The following is a 23,508-nucleotide window of genomic DNA, read 5'->3' on the forward strand; positions in this document are numbered from 1 at the left end:
CCCTGCACTTTTATATCCACAAATGTCACCAGCATTTAGTTCTGCACCTGTGATGCCTTGAGGACCTTCCATAAGTTAAAAAAAAGAACCACAAAAAAGACCCAAACAAACAAAAAAACACACCCAAAAAAACCAAACAAAAAACCCCAAACCATAAAAAAAAATAAATCATGCAAACAATCCCTCTCCAAGCCCAGGCTGCTGTCAGGATTGCTGAGAACTTGGCCTTAATGCTCTGGGTTCCTGTCTGAAGGGATCTGCAGCAAGGCACACGTATGAAGCTGCCACTCAGCAAATGCCCCAGAGTTTGGAGCCAAGAAAGACACAAAAAGAAAAGGAAATAATAGTGCTTAACATCTAACTGTGAGGAGATCAGCCAGGAAATAAATAAAATAAATAAAATGTTATACACAGTGTGATGTGGGCTCAGGAAAGTGCTGGTAAGAGATTAAACACCTTTATTTTGCTGTTTTCAACCGCTGCTGTATTTTCCACTATGCCTTTCCTGCAGCTTTCCTTTTAAATGATCACAAACCCAACAAGCTCATCCCAGTCCCATTGGAATAGCTCAGGGCAGCAGGTGTTTTGTGGCAGGAATTTGGAGAGATGTGGTCAGTGTGGCATCAGGCTCCAGACTTCCCCAGTACCACAGAATATCCTGAGTTGGAAGGGACCCACAAGGATCAGGGAGTCCAACCAGAGGTGAACATCCAAGAGCTCAGAATTCAGCAGGGAAGGTTTAATATTAAGGGGGATTAAGTGCTGATTAAAGGGAGCATCCCTCAGAACAACTTGGAATTTGCTCATTTTCCTCTCTTTGTCCCCAGTTTCAGGAGAGGGAGACCTGAGGTTATTTTAGGATCATAGAATTATTTGGGTTAGAATATCCTCTAAGATCATTGAGTCCAACTGTTCCCCCAGCACTGACAAGGCCACCACTGACCCATGTCCCCAAGTGCCACATCCACACAGCTGTTAAACAGAGGGACTGGGACTGCACCACCTCCCTGGGCAGCTGGGCCAGGGCTGGACAGCCCTTTTGGGGCAGAAATATCCAACAGAAACCTGCAGAGCAGCTCTGGCAGCTCTGAGGAGACTGAAGCACGGTGACATCCCCCAGTTTAAAGGGTGTCTGTCCCCAGGATCCCAGTGACTCCAGGACAGGTCCCTGTGCCATTACCTTGCTGTGCTCCTCCCAGGAGTTGCTCCAGGTCCAGTAGTGAGCTTTGTAAAGCCCAGCTCTCACTGCCATCAGCTCGTTGCCACGATAATAGAAAATGGGCCTGGAAGGAGAGCAGAGCTGCATGAGAAACACCAACAGCCCTGTCCCAGCCTCCTGATAAGGGCCACAAACCCCTTAATGGCATCCCACTTCCCATGTGGATATCAGGCAGGAACAGGCTGCCTCCTAATAGTCTCCTCTGCAAGGTTTTCAATTAACATTTCTTAAAGTGTTCATCAAGTTGAGAGCTCACACGGTGCAAGAATGAAACATTATCCAGCTTGGCTGCCAGTGATTGTTAATCCTTGAACTCTCAGCCCCTGGGATTTCCTCTGGAGCGTGGCGGTTTCAACGTCAAATGGCTCTCAAGTGCCTGGCTGGGAGGGAAAAGTGGGATTCACGGGCTCTGGGATGCTCAGGCCCCTGTTCCCACAGCTCTGCCATGGAGCTGGCAGTGTCACACGGCCAGGGTGGCCAGGAGGACACCAGATGCCGGCGTGTTCTGGATGACATCTTTGAGAAACTCCACATGGAAAAACCTGGCAGGCAGACATGCTGTGATGTTTAATTCCTCTCCGTTCTTTCCCCCCAAACCTCACTTTGCAGCATGTAAACATGCTGCTAAAGCTGCATTTGTTCCCAGAGGTTTCCCTAATTAATAATTCATCCAGGAAATGCATCGCACTTGCTGCATCTGTGATGTTCCCTGGGCATCCCAGCAACGTTCCTGTTGGTTTTCCCAACAAAACATTCCTGGTTTGTTTGAGGGAACAGCACAAAATTTTACTGGAAGGGATATCTGCAGGAGAGGGGGCTGATCTGTCAGTGCAGCTCTTCTCTCCAGCTCTTTTGGGCTGCTGACAGGACACAAGGGTGGAGCTGTTTGTCACTGTCAGGGGGAGCCTTTGTCTTTCCTTCTCAGGTGCCACTCCAAAAACGACTCACTCTGGTGACACCACCTGGAAAAACCAGTCCCTAAATGCGAGGTGAAATTTAAATATCCCTGTCTGAATGACAGGAGTGGCCTCAGAGCTCTTTTAGCCTCACAGAAACAATGAGCCTCCCTCCTTTGTCACCAAGAGCTGTCACCAGGAACAAAGGGAAAACAACTTGGTCCCCAGGAAGAAGGGGAAGCTGCTCCCAGAAAAGCTCCTTCCTGCATCCTTAACACACCTGGAAGTGAAATAAAGGCAGCAAGAGAGACCTGCCAAAGTGCAGCACCTGATCTAAACCAGTGCCATCAACAAAACCTCCCACAAATATTCCACACAGCACTCCAGTTTCCTTTTCCTTGCCATCAACAGCCAATATCTGACCAGGTATTATGTGTCCCCCTGACTGAAGGTTTTAGGCTTTTCCTTTTAAAAAAATACATTTTCTATTTCAAAGGAGGATTCCAGCTTGTACTCAATATTCTGATATAAATCATTTCTTTCCCCCCCCCATTCACTTTTTTCTTTTTTAAGCTTGAAAGAACACAACAATTGCATCTCCTGGAAAGTTTTTGGTGGGCTGTGAAAACTTTGCCCTGGTCATGTCTAGGGTAAAAAAAAAAAAAGAAAAGAAAGAATGAAAAAGCCACAACGTGCTTTGAGTGACTGTTATTGTAATACAAACAAGGGGTTGGTGACTGCACTGAAATTCCCTTTTAAAACAACAAAGGAACTTTCCACACTTCCAGAAGATGGGCCAGGCTGTGTTTGAGGAACCTGCAAGGCTCCAGTCAGGTAACACTCAGGTGTGCTCCTTGCTTAACAGGCACAAAAGGAATAAATGGAATAAATGACTAAAAGGAATGTTAGCATTCCTTTGCTAACAGCACAAAAGGAATGTTACAGCACAAAGGCTCTCATCCAACAAGGAAAAGAGCTCCAAAAATGTTTCTCATGCGTAAGTTTCCTTGCTATCTCCCAAAGAATATGACTGTAGTCAGATTTCCCAGGCTAACAAATTCCCCACCAAAATCCCAACTCCCAAGACCTCTCCTGACCTCTAATGCTTCCAATAAAATATTTGTTGGCAGAATTTGCTGTCAGATCTTGGTGCCTGTGCCCAAGAGCTGACAGTACATAAAGATTCTGGGTCTTTCACCCATATCTATCCCTGCAGAAGCATTCCCAGATCCAGGACCTTGGGAAGAGGATTTTCCTGATGTTTCCAGTCCCAGCTCTGCCGCAGGACAAGGACCCAGCACGCTCTGGGCAGCTTTTGCAGTGATAAATAATGGATTCTCCCCTAGCCAGGCTCCAGTTCTCAGGCTTTTATCTCCCCTCCTGCCATATGTTGTTCCAGGGATCCCTGCTAACCCTGTGACATTTTCATCTGTCCCCAGACTCCACTGTATGGCAACATGCCACATGTCAGGAATTCCCACCTCGGCTTGTTCCAGCGGAGCAGGAGCGCAGTGGGAAGCTCTGCTGCTGCATCCATTCAGTTTATATTAAATACTCTTGAGCTGCTGTTAAAAAAAAAACAGCCCCAAATTTGGCATCCCTTCAGCCAGGAGCAGGGCTGGCAGCTCTGGGATAATCACTGACCTGTCAATTAGCTTGCCCTGCAGGATGGCAGGTAAAAGGTCGATGCCATCAATCTGTCTGTCACTGGGAGGCGGCAGATTCGCCAGGGAGAGGCTGGTGCTGAACAGATCCATCACACTGCCCAGCTGATGGCTGACCTGCAACAAAAAAAAAATCAACAGAAACACTTTTCCAAAGAGCCCTTCAGGAAAATCTATATGGAAACGGGTTCCCTCCAAAGCTCCCTGAAAGCTCTCCCTTTACACTGCTGCAGTCACCAGCAAACTCCTCTGAAAACAAGAAGGCAAAGGAAATCATCCCTATTTCTCTGCCTCCAGGGAGAATTTGCATTTTGATTCTTTTTTTTTTTCCCATTTTCCTCTCCCTCTCCTCACTCCTGTGTATCCCTTTTCCAGGAGTGTGTTGTCACAGGGCTCAACTTAATTTAGCAAATTCCAGCTCATTTGTGGATTGAAAAATCAGCACTTACACCAAGGGGAAAAAAAGTCCTTGATTTGTTTCCCTTCTCCAGGTCATCTCTGGAGTCCAGAATACCCTGAGAGAGTTCCCAGAAAGCACAGGGATAGATGGATAATAACAAAAAGAGCCTGATGACTTCATCTGCAAACCATTTCCAACAATTCAAGAACTATAAAGTTGTGGTATTTTTAGTCCATATTTTAATAAGGGAGAAAAACATCTGGATTTGGCTTCAATGGAGATGTGCAAGGGTTGTTTTTTTTTTTTTCCCCTTTTTCCTTACTTGGAAGCCATACTCATCTCTCTGCTCTTAATTATTTATATTTTAAAACCCTACAAAGTCTGTTCTGCCTGATTGTTTCTGAGTCTTTGCTCCCTCCCTGATTGTGGGAGCTGTTGTAGGGTATTTAATTAGTCAGTGACACACTCAATTAAAGCAGATGCTGCCAGCTCAGGAGCACCAGGATGCACCAGCATAAGATGTGACAGGGAAAGAGCATTTTCAGCCACAGCACTTGTTGGGAAACAAGAAACCATTGGATACAACCTCACAGCTGTGAGTACCAAAGCACTTTCTGACTACAATCCAAGTCCAGTCCCAACAGAACAATGCATGAACTATCAAAGACTTTTTACCTCTGATTCCTTCTACTCACAAACAGACCCCCGGCCTCTAAGCTGACACAAATTATTTAAATGCAACAAATGATGACATGATAAATGAATTTTTGTGAGATGCTGGCTCAAAAAATAAAGGAAAAAAAAAAAGGGATACTAAACCTTGTATTAGGAGGCTGGGCTGAACAAAGTGAATACAAAGGAAGAATTAAGAAATTAAAAAAAGAACTGGAGAAAGCAACATGCAGGGGCCTAATTACAAGTTTAACATTACAATATCACATTACTTGATTACAGTAATTTCAATCTTTAATGGCTTTCATTCATCAGGAGGTGTTGGCAGGAACACATCTTATTAAAGCTGCATGCAAGAATCCTGCCACAATTCCTTGGGAGGAAACAAAGTGCAAAGCTTGAAACACAAGGAGAAACCTGGCTGTGGAAATCCTTGGGAAAGCAGCTGGATCAGCTGACCAAGACCAAGAGGCCCTTGAGTTCAGGATTTATCCATGGCCACTGCCTGGGAAAGGTCCTGCTCAGCCTGGCCCTGGGAGCAGGGAAAAAGGGAGATGCTTCCCAGAGAAGCTGTGGCTTCCCCAGCTCTGGAAGTGCTCAAGGCCAGCTTGGATGGGATTTGGAGAACATTTATTCCTTATTTTAGAGCAGCCTATTCTTCTCCTTAAAATGATTTTAATCATCCAGTCCCACCTCCTGGCCCAGATCACAGGATGGTGTCCAGGCACTTCTGGGATGTCTCCTAAGGAACCTCCACACTCCCTCTGGGCACAGAGGAAAGAAGCTCTGCCTCATGTCCAGCTGGAACTTCCTGGGATCAGTTCCTGCCCATCCCTCCTGTGCCACAACTGGGCCCTGGGAGCAGAGCCCGGGTCCTGCTCTGTGCCTGTCCCTGCACAAGGACGTGGCTGAGGTCCCTCTGTTCCTGCACAAGGACATGGCTGAGGTCCCTCTGTCCCTGCACAAGGACATGGCTGAGGTCCCTCTGTCCCTGCACAAGGACATGGCTGAGGTCCCCTCTGTCCCTGTCCCTGCACAAGGACATGGCTGAGGTCCCTCTGAGCCCTGTCCCCCCAGGCTGGGCAGCTGCAGCTCCCCAGGGCTGAAGTTCAGGCCATGAGCAGCCCCTGCTGAGCTCCTCCCTGGGCTCATTCCCACCTGCAGAGCTCCAGAAGGAGCAGCTCCAACCCCTCCTGCTCCCCCCACCCGCTGCAGGAGCCAGCCCCTGGCTGAGCCCTTTTGTAATCAGAGCTCTCACAATTTCTCCATCTAATCCAAAAGTCACTTTTCCTGTTGTGGCTCCGTCCCAGCGCCTCAATCTTTTGATAAGAGGCAATCACTGACCCTGGGCTCGTGCCTTTAATGTCACCTCATTTATCCAGAGCGTGGGGACAATCCTGGGGAGCCACCACGCTCCCCTTGTCCTGGCCCTTATTAACCAGCACCAGATGTAGATGACTCTCTTTAATCATCCAATTACGTTTCTGGTCTCAGACAACATTTTTGCCGTGAAGCAGAGAAAACTTCTTAAGGAAATTAAATGCCCATGCCACAGCCACTTGGATTTATCTGTGCTCTGCAGCACCACACTGAAGAAGGAAAAAGGGAAAAAAAAAAAAAAAGGTTAATATTTATATAAAACTTTGAAGTATTTTCAGAGAAAAAATAAAAAAAATTACCATTTTTCTCCTGTCAACAGGGCTCTTTCATTCTAGTTGCCTTTCCCTTTTATTTATTTCTTTTTTTTTTTTTTTTTTTTCAAGAAAAGAAAAAGAAAAATCCAGAGAGGGCAACAGCCCAGAGAAAATAAATAATATATAAACGGAGGGAGATCAGATATTGCTGTATCAGTGAGGAACAGCCGGTATTACGCACGTAAGGACGGATTTTTTTCCCCCTCCTTCCCTCCCTTCTTTTTAATAAACTCTCAGTATCCACACAACGTCTTTAAGAAAATGAAATCCTTTTGCTGTGGGCCACGGCGCTGGAAGAAATAGTCCCCAGCGCTGTTATCAGCGCTTTCAAGCTTTAACTCTGAATCAAAGGCGACAATTAATAAAGTCGCCCCCGCCAGGAATGGAAAGGAGGAAAGCTAAATATTTGAAACTGGGTGAACAAATGTCAGGGTGTTTTTAAATAAAATCCTTTTACAGTTATCACAGCGAGCAGACCTGATATCCCTGTCTAATTCAATTTCAATTTGCGCCCCATGGGAGATAGGGAAGAAAAGGTTGCAATGCTGTCTTTGGGTTGATATGTTCTTTTCTCCTTCAGGAAGCAGGCACGAGAGAGGAAGGGGAGGAGGGTGAGGGGAGAGAGGAGGAGGATTCAAATACCAATAGAATATGATTTTTTTTTTTCCAGCTGGATCCTTCCAGAAGGCAGATGTGATGTGGGGAATGTTGAAACGCTGATTTGTTGTGAATTCACCTGGAAAACGGAGCCGAGGAGGGAAGTGCAGCGAGGCTGTTTGTGTGGGAATAAATATTCCTGGTGGGGGAGTAGAACTCACTGAGTGTTGATGCCAAGAGCAACACACACTCCTGAGGCATCTTTCCCCTCCAAAAACCTGCAAACCAGCCAACTGCACCAATTATCCCGAGCTCCATGGAGAGCCTGGCAGGTGCTCCCACCCTGTCCCCCTCACTCCTTGTTTAGATCAAGATGCTCCTTTATTCCAGTACATTAATGTGCTCTTTAATAAAAACAACCCCCCCCCAGCCTTATGTATCGATAAAATTATTAACAAACTGCCAGGAAGAATCATGGAATGGTTTGGGTTGGAAGGGACCTGAAAGCTGATCCAGTTCCATGGGCAGGGACACCTTCCACTATCCCAGCTTGTTCCAAGCTCCATCCAAGCTGGCCTTGGGCACTGCCAGGGATCCAGGGACAGACACAGCTGCTCTGGGCACCTGTGCCAGGGCCTGTCCACCCTCAGAGGGAAGAATTCCTTCCCAATATCCCACCTAACCCTGCCCTCTGGCAGTGGGCAGCCATTTCCCCTTCTCCTGGCACTATCTGTCCATATAAAAAGTCCTTTTCTCTGCTTTTCCCAAGGCATTGGAAGGCTGCAATGAGTTCTCCTTGGAGCATTCCCATCAGGAGACAGAGCTTTCCACACAACAACTGGATCTCACTGGCTAGAGATGCAAACTCTGTTTTCCTGGCTGCACTTGTTCCACCTGAAACAGCTCCTGGCCCTTCCCGTGCTCCTCAAATTGAAAGAAACAACCACTGCCCTGGGAGCAAACCCAGCATGGGAAGGACTTGACCCTTCAGCTTTGTGCTGGAGTTCAGATCTCCCAAGCCTTTGTTTCCTTCAGCTCCTGAAAAGGAGCAACAAGAGAATTTGAAGCAGCTTTCCCACATTTTACAGCTACTTGGAGTGCACAGGACGGGGATGAGCAGTTAAAACTCCTCCAGAGGATGGTGAAGCTACAGCAAGGTACAGAAAAAAAAAAAAAAAGCCAAAAATGTAGTGGTGGACACAAGTCTCTCACCTGTGGTCAGGGCTGCTGAGGGAGCAGTGCTGGAGCCTCGAAGGCAAGAACACAAGCAGAAAACACAGGTGAGTTTCTATCACAGTTACTGAGCAGCAGCAGCAGCAGCAGCAGATAAGGAGGATTTGAAGTTCAGCATGTGCTTAAGGGTGATACTGGCATGGTGGAGGAGGGATTTTGGGTGCATCTCAAAATCTGGGAGCTCCAGGCACAGCTCAGCTGCCCAGCCCACCGTGCACACACAGCTCTGCACAGCAAATGCCTCTTCCAAGGAATTCAAGCAGCAGCTCACAAAAACTACCTGGGAGAGGGGTCCCAGCCAGGCAGAAAAGAAGCAGGCACAAGGATTTCTCTCTCCTCCTGTTCTTAATTATCCTCAGAGTTACTACAATGGAAAGAATTTTTAAATTTGGGCATTTTCTTGTCCCCATTTATAATGCATGTTTACTTTTAGCACATTATTTAGTTTGGACCCAGCAAACAAAACACTCAGCTGCAGTTTCATGTTCTCCTTTGCTAGCCCAGGGCTGTTGTACTTGGCTTGCAAAAGCTTTATGGAAATGTTTAAATTTAAACAAAAAGACTGTTTTCATTTCAAATTAGAAAAATAATAAACCATCCTTGGTAGGTTTGGTGAACTCTCGAAAAATAATGAAACCAAACCACCCTCCTGCCCTCAGCTGCAGATCTGAGCTGCCTCATGGTCCCTCCTAAATGTAAATGATAAATTATCATTAGCCTGCCTCAATTAAACCACCCCAATGGAATGCAACTTCCACAAATGTTTTATTTATGACCAGTTTGCAGGCTGGAGCACAGTGCCCAGTTAATGAAGGATCACTTTCTGCAGGGCTCAGAGATGCTCACCAGGGGGAGGGGGCTGTGCTGTCCCTGTGATCCCACAGCAGGATTGATTGCATCCTTCTGTAATGAGAGCTGGGACAAGGGGGGCTGGCAGTGCCACTGGGGGGTTATTTTGAAGTGATCATATCTGCATTTGTGTGCAGGCAGCACAGAGCAATAATGTGGTGTCTAAACCTCCCTGAGTGGAACTTCCATCAAGCACCAAAGTGAGAGATGTGAGGGTCAAACCACCCGGTACCTCAGAGCACGGAGAGTGTGGGGAACAAATTCCTGCTCTTCACACACCAATTTGTTCCAACACATGAAAAATATCGAGGTCCAAAAGAGTAAAGGGTTTAAAAAGATCAGAAAGACAAGAGCAGACCCTGGCTGCTCACAGCAAAGTTGAGCACAGACCCTCTAAATGCAAATTTGGAATAAAACGGCACCATTATCTGGGGCAGCAGCAGCTCCTTATTCACACAAACACCTGGACTTGGGGCACAGTAAAAGTGTGAAGCAAAACCCCCTGAGCCCAGCAAGGAGCTCTGCACTCCCTGCAGACCCCCAGGGCTGTGTGAAGTGCCCAAGGCACAGACTCACCCCTCCTGCAGGGATGTGGCCAGGCCACCAGGCGATGGCCGGCTCCCTCATGCCACCCTCGAAGGTGGTTTGTTTGCCACACAGGAAAGGCCCATTGCTTCCTCCTAGGGACAGAAAAGAAGCTTTAAAACCACACAAAACACCAGCATTTCAAAAAGACACTGTCACCCAGGCTGCTTTGAAATGAATTCTCATTTCTGCATGGTTGCTTTTTCAAACAACACAGCCAGAGTTGGGTTTTTTGTCATTATTTCCTTGTTTGCTGTGTTGTGGTTTTGTTGTGTTTTTTTTTTTTCAATATCCATTTGTGATGAAATTTTAGGAGTGTCTTTTAAGCACATGGAGAAAGTGACAGATAAGCACACCTTGCCATCAACAACCAAATTAAAAACAAACCCCAAACAAACAGGAAATACCTCACTGGTGTTTGCCTTCTCTCTAAGGGTGTTAACTGCTGTCTGTAACCAAAGGAAATCTGATGCTTTCAGGCAGAAATAGTGTTTTTTCATTATGATTTTAAATTTTACAGTACCAGAATATTAGATGAAGGTATAAGAGTGCATTCCCTGAATGCAGGTCACTCTCAGAGATGGCCAAGGCTCTGCAGGAATATCTGGAGTTTCAACCCAACCTTGGAGCTCAGCTGGCCAAGGAACAACCAGGGAGGTCTCATAACTGATTCCAGGTCACACAAAGTCAAAGGCAGTGGCTGAGCTGAAATCAGAACTGAGGTTACTCCCTGCTCTGTGGTTCAATAACCACAAGCCAAGCCTGGCTCCAAAGAGAAGAGAGCAGGTTCTAAAATCAATTTGCAGTGATTTGTTTCAGAGAAACTATCATTTAAACAAAAGAAAATTTGTTAGGTAACAAAAATCTTTTCTCTTCTTGATATTTTTCATGAGAGCTAAAGAATGAGGGACTCTTGAACTCTCTCTAATTGCAGAGAAGGCTGAAATATGCATTTGGCAGACAGAGAGTAAACACCCTGCTAAGTTACTGAGCCTGGTTCTCAATAAATTACAGAATATTCCCTCCCTGACAGTGCAAATACACACAGGTAACAGCAACACTGGGGCAGGAAAAATTCCATTTGGCCAAGGACACCTCCTCCAACAGTGACCAGAAGCACTGAACATAAATTATTCCAAACATAAATACTCTTGTCTTTTGAGGCTTCTCCTAACTCCTAACACAGACCCCACACACAGGGGTTTTTTCTCCTTAGAGAGAGAGATTTAAGATCTAAGAGAGATTTCCCAAGGCCAGGTTTGTTCAGTTGAGCCTCACCTTGTTTGGGAGCTGAAATGAGAGCAGCCCCATTATCAGAGGTGAAAAACACAAAGGTGTTCTCACTGATCCCCAGCTGCTGGAGGTGCTTCAGGATTTTCCCAATGCTGTCATCGATTTCCCGCACAGCATCCCCATACCTGAGGCAAAAGGAGATGCAAAACACTTAAAGCAGCAAAAAAACAAAGGGTCAGCACAACGTTCAGTGGATTTAATTTGTACCTGTGCTGCAGAAATCCTTCTCATGCATCAGGTTTTCTGCTGCCACTGCAAACTTTTGTGTCTCTGGCCTGCAGAGAGCAGCCCCTCTGGGGTATTGAGGGTCAGGGCTTGGACAGAGAAATTCAGCCATAAAATTCACAAACAGAGGCAAACCCACCTTGTCACACACTGGGAGGCATTAACACAGCTTTCCTTATGGTTAGAAACTTTTTGAAGCAACACTCCCAGCGTCTACAGAGCTCTTTGCCTCCTCCAAACTGCATTTTTAGGAGTGCTTTTCTATTTGCTGGTCTGATTTACAGGCTTTTAAAACAGGCACTAATGATACAAAAGCCTTCTAAAAAATCATCTGTGCCACAGACAGCATTTCATTCCTCACACAACCAGCAAAGGAGCTTAGAGCCCCCCTCTTCCCCCTGGGGTCACGTGAGCTTCAGTTCAGATTAAAACCAAATAATGAAAGAACAATCCAAGCAAATAATGCATTTCAGCACACACACTTGAGGAGTGATCCATCCCCTTGGATCTACCAACCACTGCTCAGGTTGGCTGCTCCAGCTGCAGGAGGTATTCATTAAAACAACCCCAAAACCAACATCCCCAAAAGCAGAACTTACAGCCCTCTCTGACTTGTGCCCAGGAACTGTTTGGAGGCATAAACAGGAGCGTGGGTAGCATCAATTGCCCAGTATAAAAAAAATGGTTGCTGGCTGGCCTGCTGCTTGCTAATAAAATCCAGAGCTTCCTGTAAACAGCAATAAAAATGAATTTATCCTCTGCTGTCGAAATTTCTCAAAAAAACAAATAATTAAAAAGCATGAAGTCACCTTGGCTTAGAAGCCAGTACTAAAATAGTACCTGCAGGTAGAGCTGAGTCAAGTTGGCTTCACCTGTCTTCAGATCAATTTTGAAATCTTCATAGTATCTTAAGATAAAAGGAATCAGAGAGGGAAAAAAATCAATCCTAAGGAATAAACATCACAAAAAGTTTTTTTTTTCCCCTTTTATGGATTTTTTTTCTGCTGTGTAAGGAGGTGACAAACAAGACACAGTTAACACTCAGCAAATCCTCTTCAGTATTAAAAATATGTCACCATAATTGTTCTTATGGGAGAAAGCAGTGACACAGCTTGGTCCAAATTAATGACTTCAAGTTTTGGACAGACCTGAGGGACTGGCCTTTTGCTGTAAGGGGCAAAATCCTTAAAAATCCCATGGTGATTCATCAAGAGCTGGTTGAAATGTGAATAACATTCCAGAAGTACACAACAACTTTCAGTGAGACAGAGAAATGCTGAAGCAGAACTTGGGCTGCTTTGGAAACATTATTTTAGAGGGATCTTCAGCCACCAGTAAAGCAGAGAAGGGCTGGGGAGTAACAGCAGCGAAATGAGACAACACCAGAGGGAAAAATGAATGGACAAGAAGGGCCCAGACTACAGACTGGGAGTTATGCAAACACACAAAATGTTATTCCAAACAGGAAGAGAAGGAACAAAGAGGTCTTTCAGCACAGAATGGGAGCAGCTTCCAAGAGTGGAGTGAAAGGCTCACAGGAAGGCTTCAGGATGAGCAAACAGCTCTGGGAGGGCAGCTCCACATCCCTACACCATCCACATGACTCTTCCAGGTTGGTCATGGTGTTGGATCTTTATTAAGCACAGAATTGTGGAATCCCAGCATGGTCTGGGTTGGAAGGAACCCTGAAGCCCCTCCAGGTCTGCAATGCCAGCAGGAAGAGCCCAGACAATGCCAGTGGCAGGCAAGGAGCTGGGTTACCTGCCAACCATCTCCCAGTCCCTGTACACGGGGATGTTGGGGCGCTCTCTGTTGTCGTAGGGCCCAAAGTGGCAGTTTGGGGACCCAAACCACTCATGAAAGCCGTGCCTCAGTGGGTGGAACTGGGGCCGGTGCCCCAAGTGCCTGGGAACAAGAGCAACAGGTCAGAGTTGCAGTTCTGCAAAGCAGCAAAACCTCAGCTCATCAGAACAGCATGCAAGAACACAGTCTCTACTTAAGAAATCAAAACTCAAAGCATTTCAATCACAAATTACTCCAGAGCAGTGTCTTGAGCTCTCTCACACTTGTTGCAAGCACAGCCATGCAGACTCACCCCAGTGCTCACTTATATTCCATTTTATTTACTCTCCAATCATTGTTTTCCACTTTTTCCTTCCACTGGTGTCTTCTCCCATGCTGCCTGATGATCAGCACTGATGGACTACACTGCCCCAAACCACTGCAGAAATGTATATAATGTTTTACTTGAGGATTCTGATCTATGACAAGCCCCTTTCATCCCACTGAGCTGTAAAAACACAAGGCAGAGCTCATGAAATGCACCATTCTATCCTCATTCCCTTTATGGAGCATTCACACTGCCAAAATGGTACAAAGAGACCTGAATGGAAATGAAATTAGGTTTTTGTGTGCACATGTGGACATAAACCACGTTTAGCTACTCCTGATGACAGCTCCTCTCTAGTGTGCAGCTTGAAAATCTTCCATCCTTAACTTCCAGATGAAGCTCCTCTCTAATCTCCAGGTTTTGTACTGCAAATTCTACATTTCCTGCATTTATAGCACCCTGAAGACAGAGAATTCCCATCTTCTCTGTCTCTAAAGGGGATCTTGGTAGCTCAATGTTTATTTAATCATTCCACCTTCCCCTCACGAGCCTGGATCTGCCCCCTGTCCACTTTGTGCCATCCTCCTCTGCACCTTCTGAACAAAAAAGGCATAAAATGCATTCCCTTGGAATCAGAAAATGATCCTTGGAGTTACTCTGAGCTATTCCAAACTGAGTTATTACAGAAATAATCTTCATTTCAGCTATGATTACAGCTCGATGATGTAACTGCCACTGCAGGTCTGACCTGCAGGATTCCACCCTTTCCCCACTTGTACATGTGGGAACACAAAATTATTCTTGGCTGTTTCTACAACAGGGGAGATGGAAAAACACCTTATTCTAATAAAGCCCTGAAAGAACTTAGAGACATTGAACAATGACTGAGATCCAGACCAGTCTCTGCATCTTACAGCACAAAAAACTGAGATTTAATGAAACAAATTTCACACTGGTTGTGGGAAATACTTGACTTGCAAACTTATAATTAAACCATAGAATTTACTGTCACAGGACACCCTGGAAAGTTTTTAGAAGGGATGATGAAACAATAAGAAAATTTTCTGCTGGAAAACCTCTGTGAGGCCAGGGTGAGACTCCAATTTTACCTTGCATTTCTTTACACCTTTCCAGGGAGCGGGTATCACTCCCAGCCCTGTCCAGGGGAAGTTTTTTGGAAGTACAATAATGCCCTGCACATTTCTGCTTGGTCCTATTCCTGCTAACAGCTGCAGGTCCTTCCAGATTTGCTTCTTTTTTTTTTCCACAGAACTGGCACCAATCTGCATTTGCCTTGTTTATTCCTTTTCCCTGGGTGTATGAATTTCCATTTATTAGCACTGAACTGCAGCTGATTGCACCCAGCCCACTGAGCTGATCCTTCAGAGCCTTCATTCTCCTGCTTGGATTTCTGCTGATAAATAATTCACTGTCTTAGGGTTGCATTGCTTTCTTCCCAATTCCAGCAGGTGAATCCAACCACAATTGAAACTCACCCTCCTCCAACTTACTAATGAAACTGATAAAGAAATTCCTATTACTTTCCACAGGAGTTTAGTTTATTAATAAAAACCCAACATACAGCAAGAGTCAAAGATAAAAACCATGTAGGTGCTCAAGGCAAATTCCAAGAGAATATCCTGGTGTTTTCTGATTAAATAAGTGGTGTGAGGTGTGGATAAAAGCACAGAGTTGAGGAGTTTATAAATACAAATACACATCCAAATAAAACCCCATCAACTCTTTGTATGAAGATCTATTAAGTACTTGTAATGTGAACACTCAAGAATTGATCCCAGCAGGGGGAAGATCCATCACACTTTCCAAAGTTGGACATTTGAGCTTCAAAACAGTTTTTTTTTCCCCTGTAATTCTGTTTTTTCTGCTGCTCCTTCCCAACACACAGAGAGTGAAATCTCAAAACAAGAGATCTCCAAATCAATTTACCATTTGCCAATGATCTTATTGGTGTAACCAGCTTTCTTCAGGAGCTCTGGAAGCAGCAATTCGGAATCTTGGATTCCTCCTACTATATCCTGTGGTGTGTAAGCTGTGGAAAACAAATCAAAACCATCCTTCTGACTCTTCAAAATATTACAGCAAACAGCTCATGTACTGAATCAGAAATAGCAACTAGTTTGGAGTCCCAGCAATGCCATTCCTTGGAAGTCCTTCCATGGGATAGGGAGAATAAATTGATCCAGGGAGACCAAAGGGAGATTTCCACCCACCGGTGAATGAGGGCAAATAATAAAGGGAGCTGCCACCCCAGAACGGAGGTGAGGTCCTTGAAAGGGAGATGTCCTAGAAATTCAGGTTGTAAATTTGCTTTGTGTTTTCTAAAATGAAGGCAGCTTTCTCCTAAATCAAACAGCCAATAAAGGTTCTTAGACTGCAAGAGCTGATATATTACAGGTTGGACCTGATGATCCCAAAGGTCTTTTCCAACCTAATTCATTCTGTGATTCTGAAAGAAATGAAGAGTCTCTCTCGGCCCCTGAGGCTCTCAGGTGTGACTTTGCTCTGGGAATCAACCCCTGGCTGCTGATTCCTGCCCAGCCACGTCCCAGCATGTGGTATTTGTCACTCTGGGACCCAAATCAGCCCAGGGATCTTCCCTGGAAGCACCACAGGCACAAGGGATGGAAAACTCCTCTAAAACTGGGTAGAAATCTGCCTGCTGAACAGCCAGATCTCCCCTCTGGGTATTAACACCCCCACCTTCACCAGACCACAACTCCCCTGCCCAGAGGAAACGATTCTCAGCCAGCAGAAACAAATGGCATCAAGCAGCCTGGTTTATCCTCTTAATTTGAGGAGATTTTCTGCTTGATGAGGAGGAAGCAATAAAATTCACACTTATTACCAGCACTTAACAGGGTTTGGTGACACACTGCAACATCCATGGGGAAGATCCCCTTTGTCCAAAGAGAAACTTCCTACAAGGCACAGAGGGAAATCAGGAGAGGAAGGGAGATCAGGAATGAGGCTCCTACCATTCCTGGCGTGTCCATTTGTGGTGTAAAAGCCATTCCTGACCGGGAGCCGGCCCGTCAGCAGTGCTGCCCTTGCTGCAAACAACACAAACATTTATTTATATCCATTCTCTGCTCAATATTCAGATTATTGTAGGAGGATGAGGCCAGCACACTGACTGGAGTGTGTCAGTGTCCTCTTGTCACAGCCAGCCACTAAATCACTCACAGTCTCCCATGAGTCATGGGGAGAATCAGCTCTGATGCATCATTTGAGTTATTCCAGCTGAAATTTGGCCCCTTTATTAAATTAGCCACACTGAAGAGTCATTCCTTTGAATAGTCAATGGAACAGCCCTTATATCTCAGTTATATACATATACTTATTATGTATTTAAGAGGAAATCCTAGCATAAACTGATGAGATGCTCAAGGCTAAGCTTTCGAGCTTGACTGAACAAAAATCATGAAATACAAAGAAAGAGCTGTCCAGCTTTGACAATAAAAGTCAAGTCCTGTCTGCAGGGAATATTTAAACAGATGTTTAACTTCAAGCATATGCAGTGCCACCACTGGATTAGCAGGATTTCAGCATATTTTAACTGCCTTTTCTGAGCAAGGACATCATCAACACACTGGTAAGTGCTATCCTAAATGAGAGCCCAAATAAAAAGCCCCTGTTATTAATTTCTGCTTCAGTTCTTGGCAGCTAATCAGGTTTGAGGGAAAAAAAGAAAGCAAAAAATGATACCACCTCACATTAAAATAAGGAGAAAAATATCTGCCTCTCCCAGACCCAAATGTTCCATTTATCTCTTGTCCCTGTCCCAGGAGGCTTGTGAGACACCAGGGTCAAAAGCAGGACACAAACTGCTGCCTTTCCTTTCATGAAAGTCTCACCAGAGCCAACAAAATCAGACCAAATATGCCCAGCAACAGTTCAGATCCTGCTTTGTTTAACCCAAAATGAGAAAGATGAAAAAAATGCAATGACTGGGACTGGAATACTGAACTGAAATGGTATAAAAATCCTTTAGCTGGACTGATCACGGAACCAGTGCTTTGTACAAACTGAAAACTGTCGGTTTTCCAATCCAAACATAAATAAAAAGGGAGCAAAATGCAAGATCAAAGCAGCAAATCCAATCTCCGGCCTGAGGGCAGTCACTGGTTTGGTTAATTCATGTCAGAGGCTGGCAAACACCCCAAGCTCCTCAGAGGGAGATGTTTCTCATGCTTACATGGTTCAAACTGCAGTTTACTTACAGGGAGAGCAGAGGGGGTTGGCAGTATAAAAATCCAGGAAAAGCATCCCTTCTGCAGCCATCTGGTCTAGGTTAGGGGTTTCCTTAGAAGGCTCTCCGAAAGCTCCCAAATCCCCCCAGCCCATCTGTAAAAGGAACACACCACAAGATGTCAAAGTCCCTTTCCACAAGCACATTTTTGGGCCCACATAACACATTCACTGTGTGCCTTAATTTATAAATTTTTACAGTGCTCATCTCCCTACTCAGCACTTCACAAATGTGATGAAAATGATCTCTGCCAGCCCTGTGGAGCAGGGAACTCTTCCACTTTCCCCTGGAGGGTGGGAAATTGAGGCACACGCAGGATTAAATGACCTATTAACAGGTATTAAAGCACTTGGAAGAAGCCCAGTGCCTTCACTCTTACTCAGAGGCCTGAAGCACACCCAGAGCAAGGAGGAAGAGGAAGTTTCACATGATTCACTCAGGGTTGTGCAGCTGCCATGTCTGAGCATTCAGTCCCTGCCCTGCTGTCTGTGCTGGAGCCCAGAATTCCACCTCAGCCTCTGATCTATCCCTCTGCAGGACTAGAAACACAAGGAAAGGCCTGAACTCAGAGGCACTGCAGGAAAAGCAAGGAAGGGTTTTAAAAGTCAGAGGGATCTGCCAGAAGCATCACAAATCACTGTGTTTATCTGCAGGACTGTGGTTTCATCCTGTTCTTCCTCCTAATTCCAAGGGATCACACACCAGGAGAACAACAAAATCCCATCAGGGCGTCTGTGTTCACTGCTGAAAACCATTCCTGGGGAAAACACAGCTTCAGGCAGAAGGTTCTAGAAGGGAGCAGCTTAATGAGCCATTAGGTGCTGGGGATTCTGTTGTGCTTTAGAAAAGGCAAGAGGTTCCTTTGATCCAGGTGTGTGTCAGGTGAGCCATGGATGCACAGGGTGGGATGCATCCAGATCCTCAGGAAACCACCTGGTGCCATCAGTTTGGAAAAGAAAATCGTTTAAGAGTTGCAGAGATGGTTTCTGAGTTAAGAAGCAATTAAATGTCTCTCCCTGACACTGGGATGAGGAATTAAAATGGATTCACCACCAACTTCTTGAATTTTCTTCATCATCAAGGAAGAAAGACAAAATAATCTCACGCTGCTCTAATTCCAGAGTCCCAGGGGATCAAGGGGAAAAAAACCCAGGGAGATGTATTTTTAATGAACATACGAAATAAATCAGTAGTTCACAGAAACTGCAGGCTTGTGCCTAACCAACACTTCCAGAGTGGGAGATTCCCTGTCCCAGAGAGCTTTCCTCTGGAAAATTACAAATGTCAGCTTGGGAGGGGGAAATATTCCTGAAGGGAAAACTGAGATCACAAGATCACTGAGGTAGGAAAATATTCCAAGTTCAAGCTGTGCCCAGTTCCCACTTCATCCCCAGCCCAGAGCACTGAGTGCCACATCCAGTCCTTCCCTGGACACCTCCTGGGGTGGGGACTCCAAACCTCCCTGGGCAGCCCCTTCTAGAGACTGCCAGAGGCTCAGCTGGCTGGAAAAGAGGGAATTATCCTGCTCAGGAATGTAGGAACAGCATGGGAACAACGAGCAGGATAAACTGGGAAGGGTTTGCCCACCCTCATGAGCTCCTTGTGTAGTTTCAAACAGCAACAAACACATTTCCACCACAAACACACCTGGAAGGTGACAGGAAATTATTAGGAGAGAAGCAAACCAGGTAGATGGCAGCAACCCAAATGTGTTGGAAATGAATATAATTCCTTATCCATGTGGCTGGGGGTGCAAAATTGAAAAGATTTTCAGATAGAAATAAATCTGAAACTATTTCTGCTCTTTAATAATTTACTGTCTTTTTTTTCTTCCTAGTTCAGAGAGCCAAAACGAACAGAATTAGCAGAAAATAAGCAAATGAGCAGAATTAGCTAAGAAAGCAGAACTTTTCTTCTTGGTTAGTTTTTCAGGAGGTACCAACTCTCTCCTTGTGACCAACAATCATTAGTGTTGGAAGGGAGATCATCCAGCCCAGGGCAGGGGCACCTGGAGCAGGTGGCACAGGAACACGTCCAGGTGGGTTTGGAATGGCTCCAGAGACCCCAGACCCTCCCTGGGCAGCTGTGCCAGGGCTCTGCCACCCTCCATGGACAGAGCTTCCTCCTCACGTCGAGAGGGAATTCCTCGTGGTTTAGTTCGTGGCCATTGCTCCTGGTCCCGGACAGCGCTGGGAACAACCTGGCACCGTCCTGTGCCAGCCCGTGGAGATATTTATAGGGATTGATGGGATCTCCTGTCAGCATTCCCTTCTCCAGCGGGCCATGCCCAGCTCCCGCAGCGCCTCCTCAGCAGGGCGATGCTCCAGACCCCTCACAGCCCTTCCCTCCATGTCCCACCCCCGCGGGGTGACTCCCCCGGGGCGACACCAGCCCCGCGCCCGCCGGCACCTCCCTGCCGTGCCCCACTCACGTCGTCCATGAGGAGGAGGAGGATGTTGGTGTTGGTGGCGGCGGCGGCGGGGCCCAGGGCCCAGCAGAGCCACAGCGGGCCCAGGGCCCAGCAGAGGCACAGCGGCCTCAGCGCCGCGCTCGCCATGGCAACCGAGCCCGCGCGCCACGTGACCGCCCCGCGCGCCGCACGTGACCGCGCGCGCCGCACGTGACCGCGGGCCCGCGGCGCCACGTGAGCCGGCGGGAGGGGGCGGGGCCAAGATGGCGGTGTGCATCGCCGTGATCGCCAAGGAGGTGCGGGGACACGGCCGGGCCGCGGGGACACAGGGGACAGCGGGGACGGGCTCTGCGGGCTGAGGGGGACAGCGGGGACGGGCTCTGCGGGCTGAGGGGGACAGCGGGGACGGACAGCTGGCGTCATGCGGCCTGAGTGCGGCCGGGTGGAGCAGCGAGGTCTGAGCAGGGAATACAGGCCTCAGGTTGAGGGGAACAGGGGGTCAGTGGGGTGTGGGGAAGGGTGAGGGGAAAGAGGCTGGGGCTGTGGTTTTGGGGTGGGAGCAGGACTGGGGCCGGGGAGAGGGGAATGGGCAGGATGTCAGGTTGGGGGATTGAGAACAGGGGGTCACTGGGGGCTGAGGAAGGGTGAGGGGGGCTGTGGTTTTGGGGTGGGAGCAGGACTGGGGCCGGGGAGAGGGGAATGGGCAGGATGTCGGGCTGTGGGGTCTGGATAGGGGTGAGGGCAGCACAGCAGAGCCAGGGGCAGTGGGGCAGACACTGGGGTGAAATGGGCTGGGCAGGAGCAGGACGGGAGCAGGGCTGGCACAGCCAGCACGGGCACAGTGTGAGGGTGCTCCGGGCTGTCCTGCTGCTGGGAGAGAAGGGTTTTCCTTGGAAGAGACAGGCACAGGCTCTGCCGGGACAGGAGAGCAGACACACCTGAGCCTTGTGCGGTGCCTGTGGAAATGGCTCTCCTGCCGTGGGGACAGCGGTGCTGCAGCGTGGGAAGGGGGCTGTGCTGGGAACATGAACAGTTAAACTGCTCTGACAGCAGCAGATCCCAGCCAGTGTGATTTGTTCTGCTCCCAGAATTACCCCCTGTACATCCGGAGCGTCCCCACAGAGAACGAGCTGAAGTTCCACTACACTGTGCACACCTCCCTGGACGTGGTGGATGAGAAGATCTCAGCCATGGGCAAAGCCCTGGTGGACCAGAGGGAGCTGTACCTGGGGCTGCTCTACCCCACTGAAGACTACAAGGTGTATCTTTGTCATGCCTTTGGCCATTGTGGGTTTAATTGAATCACAGGATATCCTGAGCTGGAAAGGATCATCCAGTCCAACCCCAGCCTTGCACAGACACCCCAGCAACCCCACCCTGGGCATCCCTGGCAGCACAGTCCAAAGGCTCCTGGAGCTCTGGCAGCCTCAGGGCTGTGCCCATTCCCTGGGGAGCCTGGGCAGTCCCCAGAACCTTTCCCTGATCTCCAACTAAACCTTCCCTGGCCCAGCTCCAGCCCTTCCCTGGGTCCTGTCCCTGCTCATAGGGAGAACAGCTCAGTGTCTGCCCCTCATGAGGAAGTTCCCTCATGTTTCCTCTCAGTTTGGGCACATTCCAGCCTGGTTTAGTGGCTGTGTGAGAATCCTTAACCCTGCCCAGGTACGGCTACGTGACCAACTCCAAGGTGAAGTTTGTCATGGTGGTGGATTCCTCCAACACAGCCCTGAGGGACAACGAGATCCGCAGTGTGAGTGCGCCAGAGCAGAGCCACCTCGGTGGGTCTGCTCCTTCCAGCTCCTCAGGAAGTGCTGAGAAACAAAAACTTAATGACTTCACCCCCTCTCCCTTTTCAGATGTTCCGAAAGCTGCACAATTCCTACACAGACATCATGTGTAACCCTTTCTATAACCCCGGGGACAGGATCCATTCCAGGTGAGTGGGTTGTCCACATGGATCTGTCTCTTTGACACCTTTCTGGAATTTTCAGGGCACCTCTGATGCAACAGGACTGACCCTGTGGTTGGCCAGTTCAGGTTTGTGTGCTCTAAGTGCTTTAATGAGAACAGTGATGTTGGTTTTGGGCCAATCTTACTAAAAACTGATGGTGTCATAAAAAATTATATTGAACTCACTCCTGCCTCAGAACTGAGGTCACAAACATTAAGGCAAGAAAATGTTTGTTTTTTGGGGGGGAGAAAAATTACCTGAAAATAGAGGTAAGCAATATTGATGGACTTAGAGGTCTTTTTCTAATTTAATAATTGTGAATATTAAAATGTGACAAGAACACGTTAAAGAGTGAACAAGTGCCTTGTCTAGGGTTTATCCTCAGGTAAGGACAAACATTCAGCACATGGAATTCCTTATCTATGAGGGTCAGTGTCCCTGTTGTCCCATTTTAACCTCACAGGGAATTTTAATAAATTGGGAGTTTCTATGGCCTAGGCAAGAACAACTTTGCAGAGACAGGGCAGCAGCCAGGGTAAGACCTTTCCTCACTTCTGCTTAATTAAAATTCATCCCTCAACAGCATGTGCTGTAAAGAGTAAAACCCTGTGTCCAGCTTAGGGAAAGCCAGGCAGAGGCAGGGTGAGAAAGTGATTTTGTTACAAAAGCTGTGCTGTGCAGAGTGAGCTGCTTCCTTTAATAATGAGTTTATTTTCCTCTCCAGGGCTTTTGATACCATGGTGAACTCCATGATGATGCAGGTGTGCTGAACCCCTTCCCACCCCCCTGGGAAACATTCCCTGTGTGAAGGAGTGTGCCTGCAGTGCTGTAAATATTCTATTCTGTACAATAATTTAAATTTATTCTGTGTAAAATAAACCTGACACCTGCAAGGTTTGCCTGGATTTGTACTCAAGCAAACAGAAACCACTGCTCACAGAATCATGGAATGGTTTGGGTGGGAAGGGACATTAAAGCCATCTCATTCCATGGGCAGGGACATCTTCCAGTGTCCAGGCTGCTCCAACCCCCTGGAACAAGAGGAGCTCTGAGGCCCCTTCCAACCCAAACGATTTTAGGAGTTTCCCTGCCTGGGCTGATTTCTGAGTCACTCAGTTTGCTGTTACCACTTTGCACCTCATCCAGACACACTCCACAATGATTCCCAGCCCAGGTAGAGCAGCTGGAATAAATCCACCCAATCCAGCCAGGGATTAAGCCATCAGGATTGCACAGCTGCCTGGCTCATCCCAAATTAATTTCTATTAGCATCTCCTCCCCTGCAGCTCCCTGCTGTTCTAATTACAGACTCCCAAATCAGTAGCAGGTATTTATATGGAATAAAAGCACAAATTGCACTGGAAAAGCATCCCAGCTCCATCACTCCTGCTTCAGCAGAGGAGATGCAAGCAGGAGCAGGCACACACACCTCCACTGCAAAGC

General features: G+C 47.1%; 2 protein-coding genes across 10 annotated transcripts in view; one reads left to right on the forward strand and one right to left on the reverse strand.

The window, feature by feature from the left end:
* The window catches only part of GALNS (galactosamine (N-acetyl)-6-sulfatase), a 44,786-nt gene extending 24,515 nt beyond the window's left edge, over positions 1–20,271 (reverse strand). For 6 of the 9 annotated variants that reach the window (XR_009278390.1, XR_009278391.1, XM_058846362.1 and 3 more), the window contains exons 1-11: positions 20,139–20,271; positions 17,679–17,802; positions 16,434–16,508; positions 15,385–15,487; positions 13,089–13,232; positions 12,168–12,234; positions 11,927–12,054; positions 11,088–11,227; positions 9,801–9,904; positions 3,760–3,896; positions 1,181–1,283 (exon numbers count right to left, since the gene is read on the reverse strand). Coding sequence is in view for 7 of the 9 variants with exons in the window: in XM_058846362.1 (XP_058702345.1) it covers positions 1,181–1,283; positions 3,760–3,896; positions 9,801–9,904; positions 11,088–11,227; positions 11,927–12,054; positions 12,168–12,234; positions 13,089–13,232; positions 15,385–15,487; positions 16,434–16,508; positions 17,679–17,802; positions 20,139–20,264 (1,251 nt within the window). In the remaining 2 variants the exon portion in view is untranslated. Of the gene's footprint in view, positions 1–1,180; positions 1,284–3,759; positions 3,897–9,800; positions 9,905–11,087; positions 11,228–11,926; positions 12,055–12,167; positions 12,235–13,088; positions 13,233–15,384; positions 15,488–16,433; positions 16,509–17,678; positions 17,803–19,354; positions 19,467–20,138 lie in introns of those variants that run through there. The other 3 variants (XM_058846365.1, XM_058846363.1, XM_058846368.1) reach the window with 3 other exon arrangements.
* A 10-nt stretch (positions 20,272–20,281) lies between these two features.
* On the forward strand, positions 20,282–22,958 carry TRAPPC2L (trafficking protein particle complex subunit 2L). Its single transcript, XM_058846377.1, has 5 exons — positions 20,282–20,413; positions 21,206–21,378; positions 21,777–21,864; positions 21,971–22,050; positions 22,790–22,958. The coding sequence occupies exons 1-5, from the start codon at positions 20,381–20,383 to the stop codon at positions 22,833–22,835; spliced, it is 420 nt and encodes a 139-aa protein (XP_058702360.1). The 5' UTR covers positions 20,282–20,380; the 3' UTR covers positions 22,836–22,958.
* The last annotated feature ends 550 nt before the right edge of the window (positions 22,959–23,508 follow it).

Source organism: Poecile atricapillus, chromosome 10 (assembly GCF_030490865.1).
Source record: "Poecile atricapillus isolate bPoeAtr1 chromosome 10, bPoeAtr1.hap1, whole genome shotgun sequence".
Classification (NCBI taxonomy): Eukaryota; Metazoa; Chordata; class Aves; order Passeriformes; family Paridae; genus Poecile; species Poecile atricapillus.

Coding starts and splice junctions, on each gene's coding strand:
- TRAPPC2L (XM_058846377.1), top strand. CDS start 20,381: ATGGCGGTGTGCATCGCCGTGATCGCCAAGGAG. Junction 21,379..21,776: donor CCCACTGAAGACTACAAGGT/GTATCTTTGTCA, acceptor AACCCTGCCCAG/GTACGGCTACGTGACCAACT. Junction 22,051..22,789: donor GGGGACAGGATCCATTCCAG/GTGAGTGGGTTG, acceptor TTTCCTCTCCAG/GGCTTTTGATACCATGGTGA.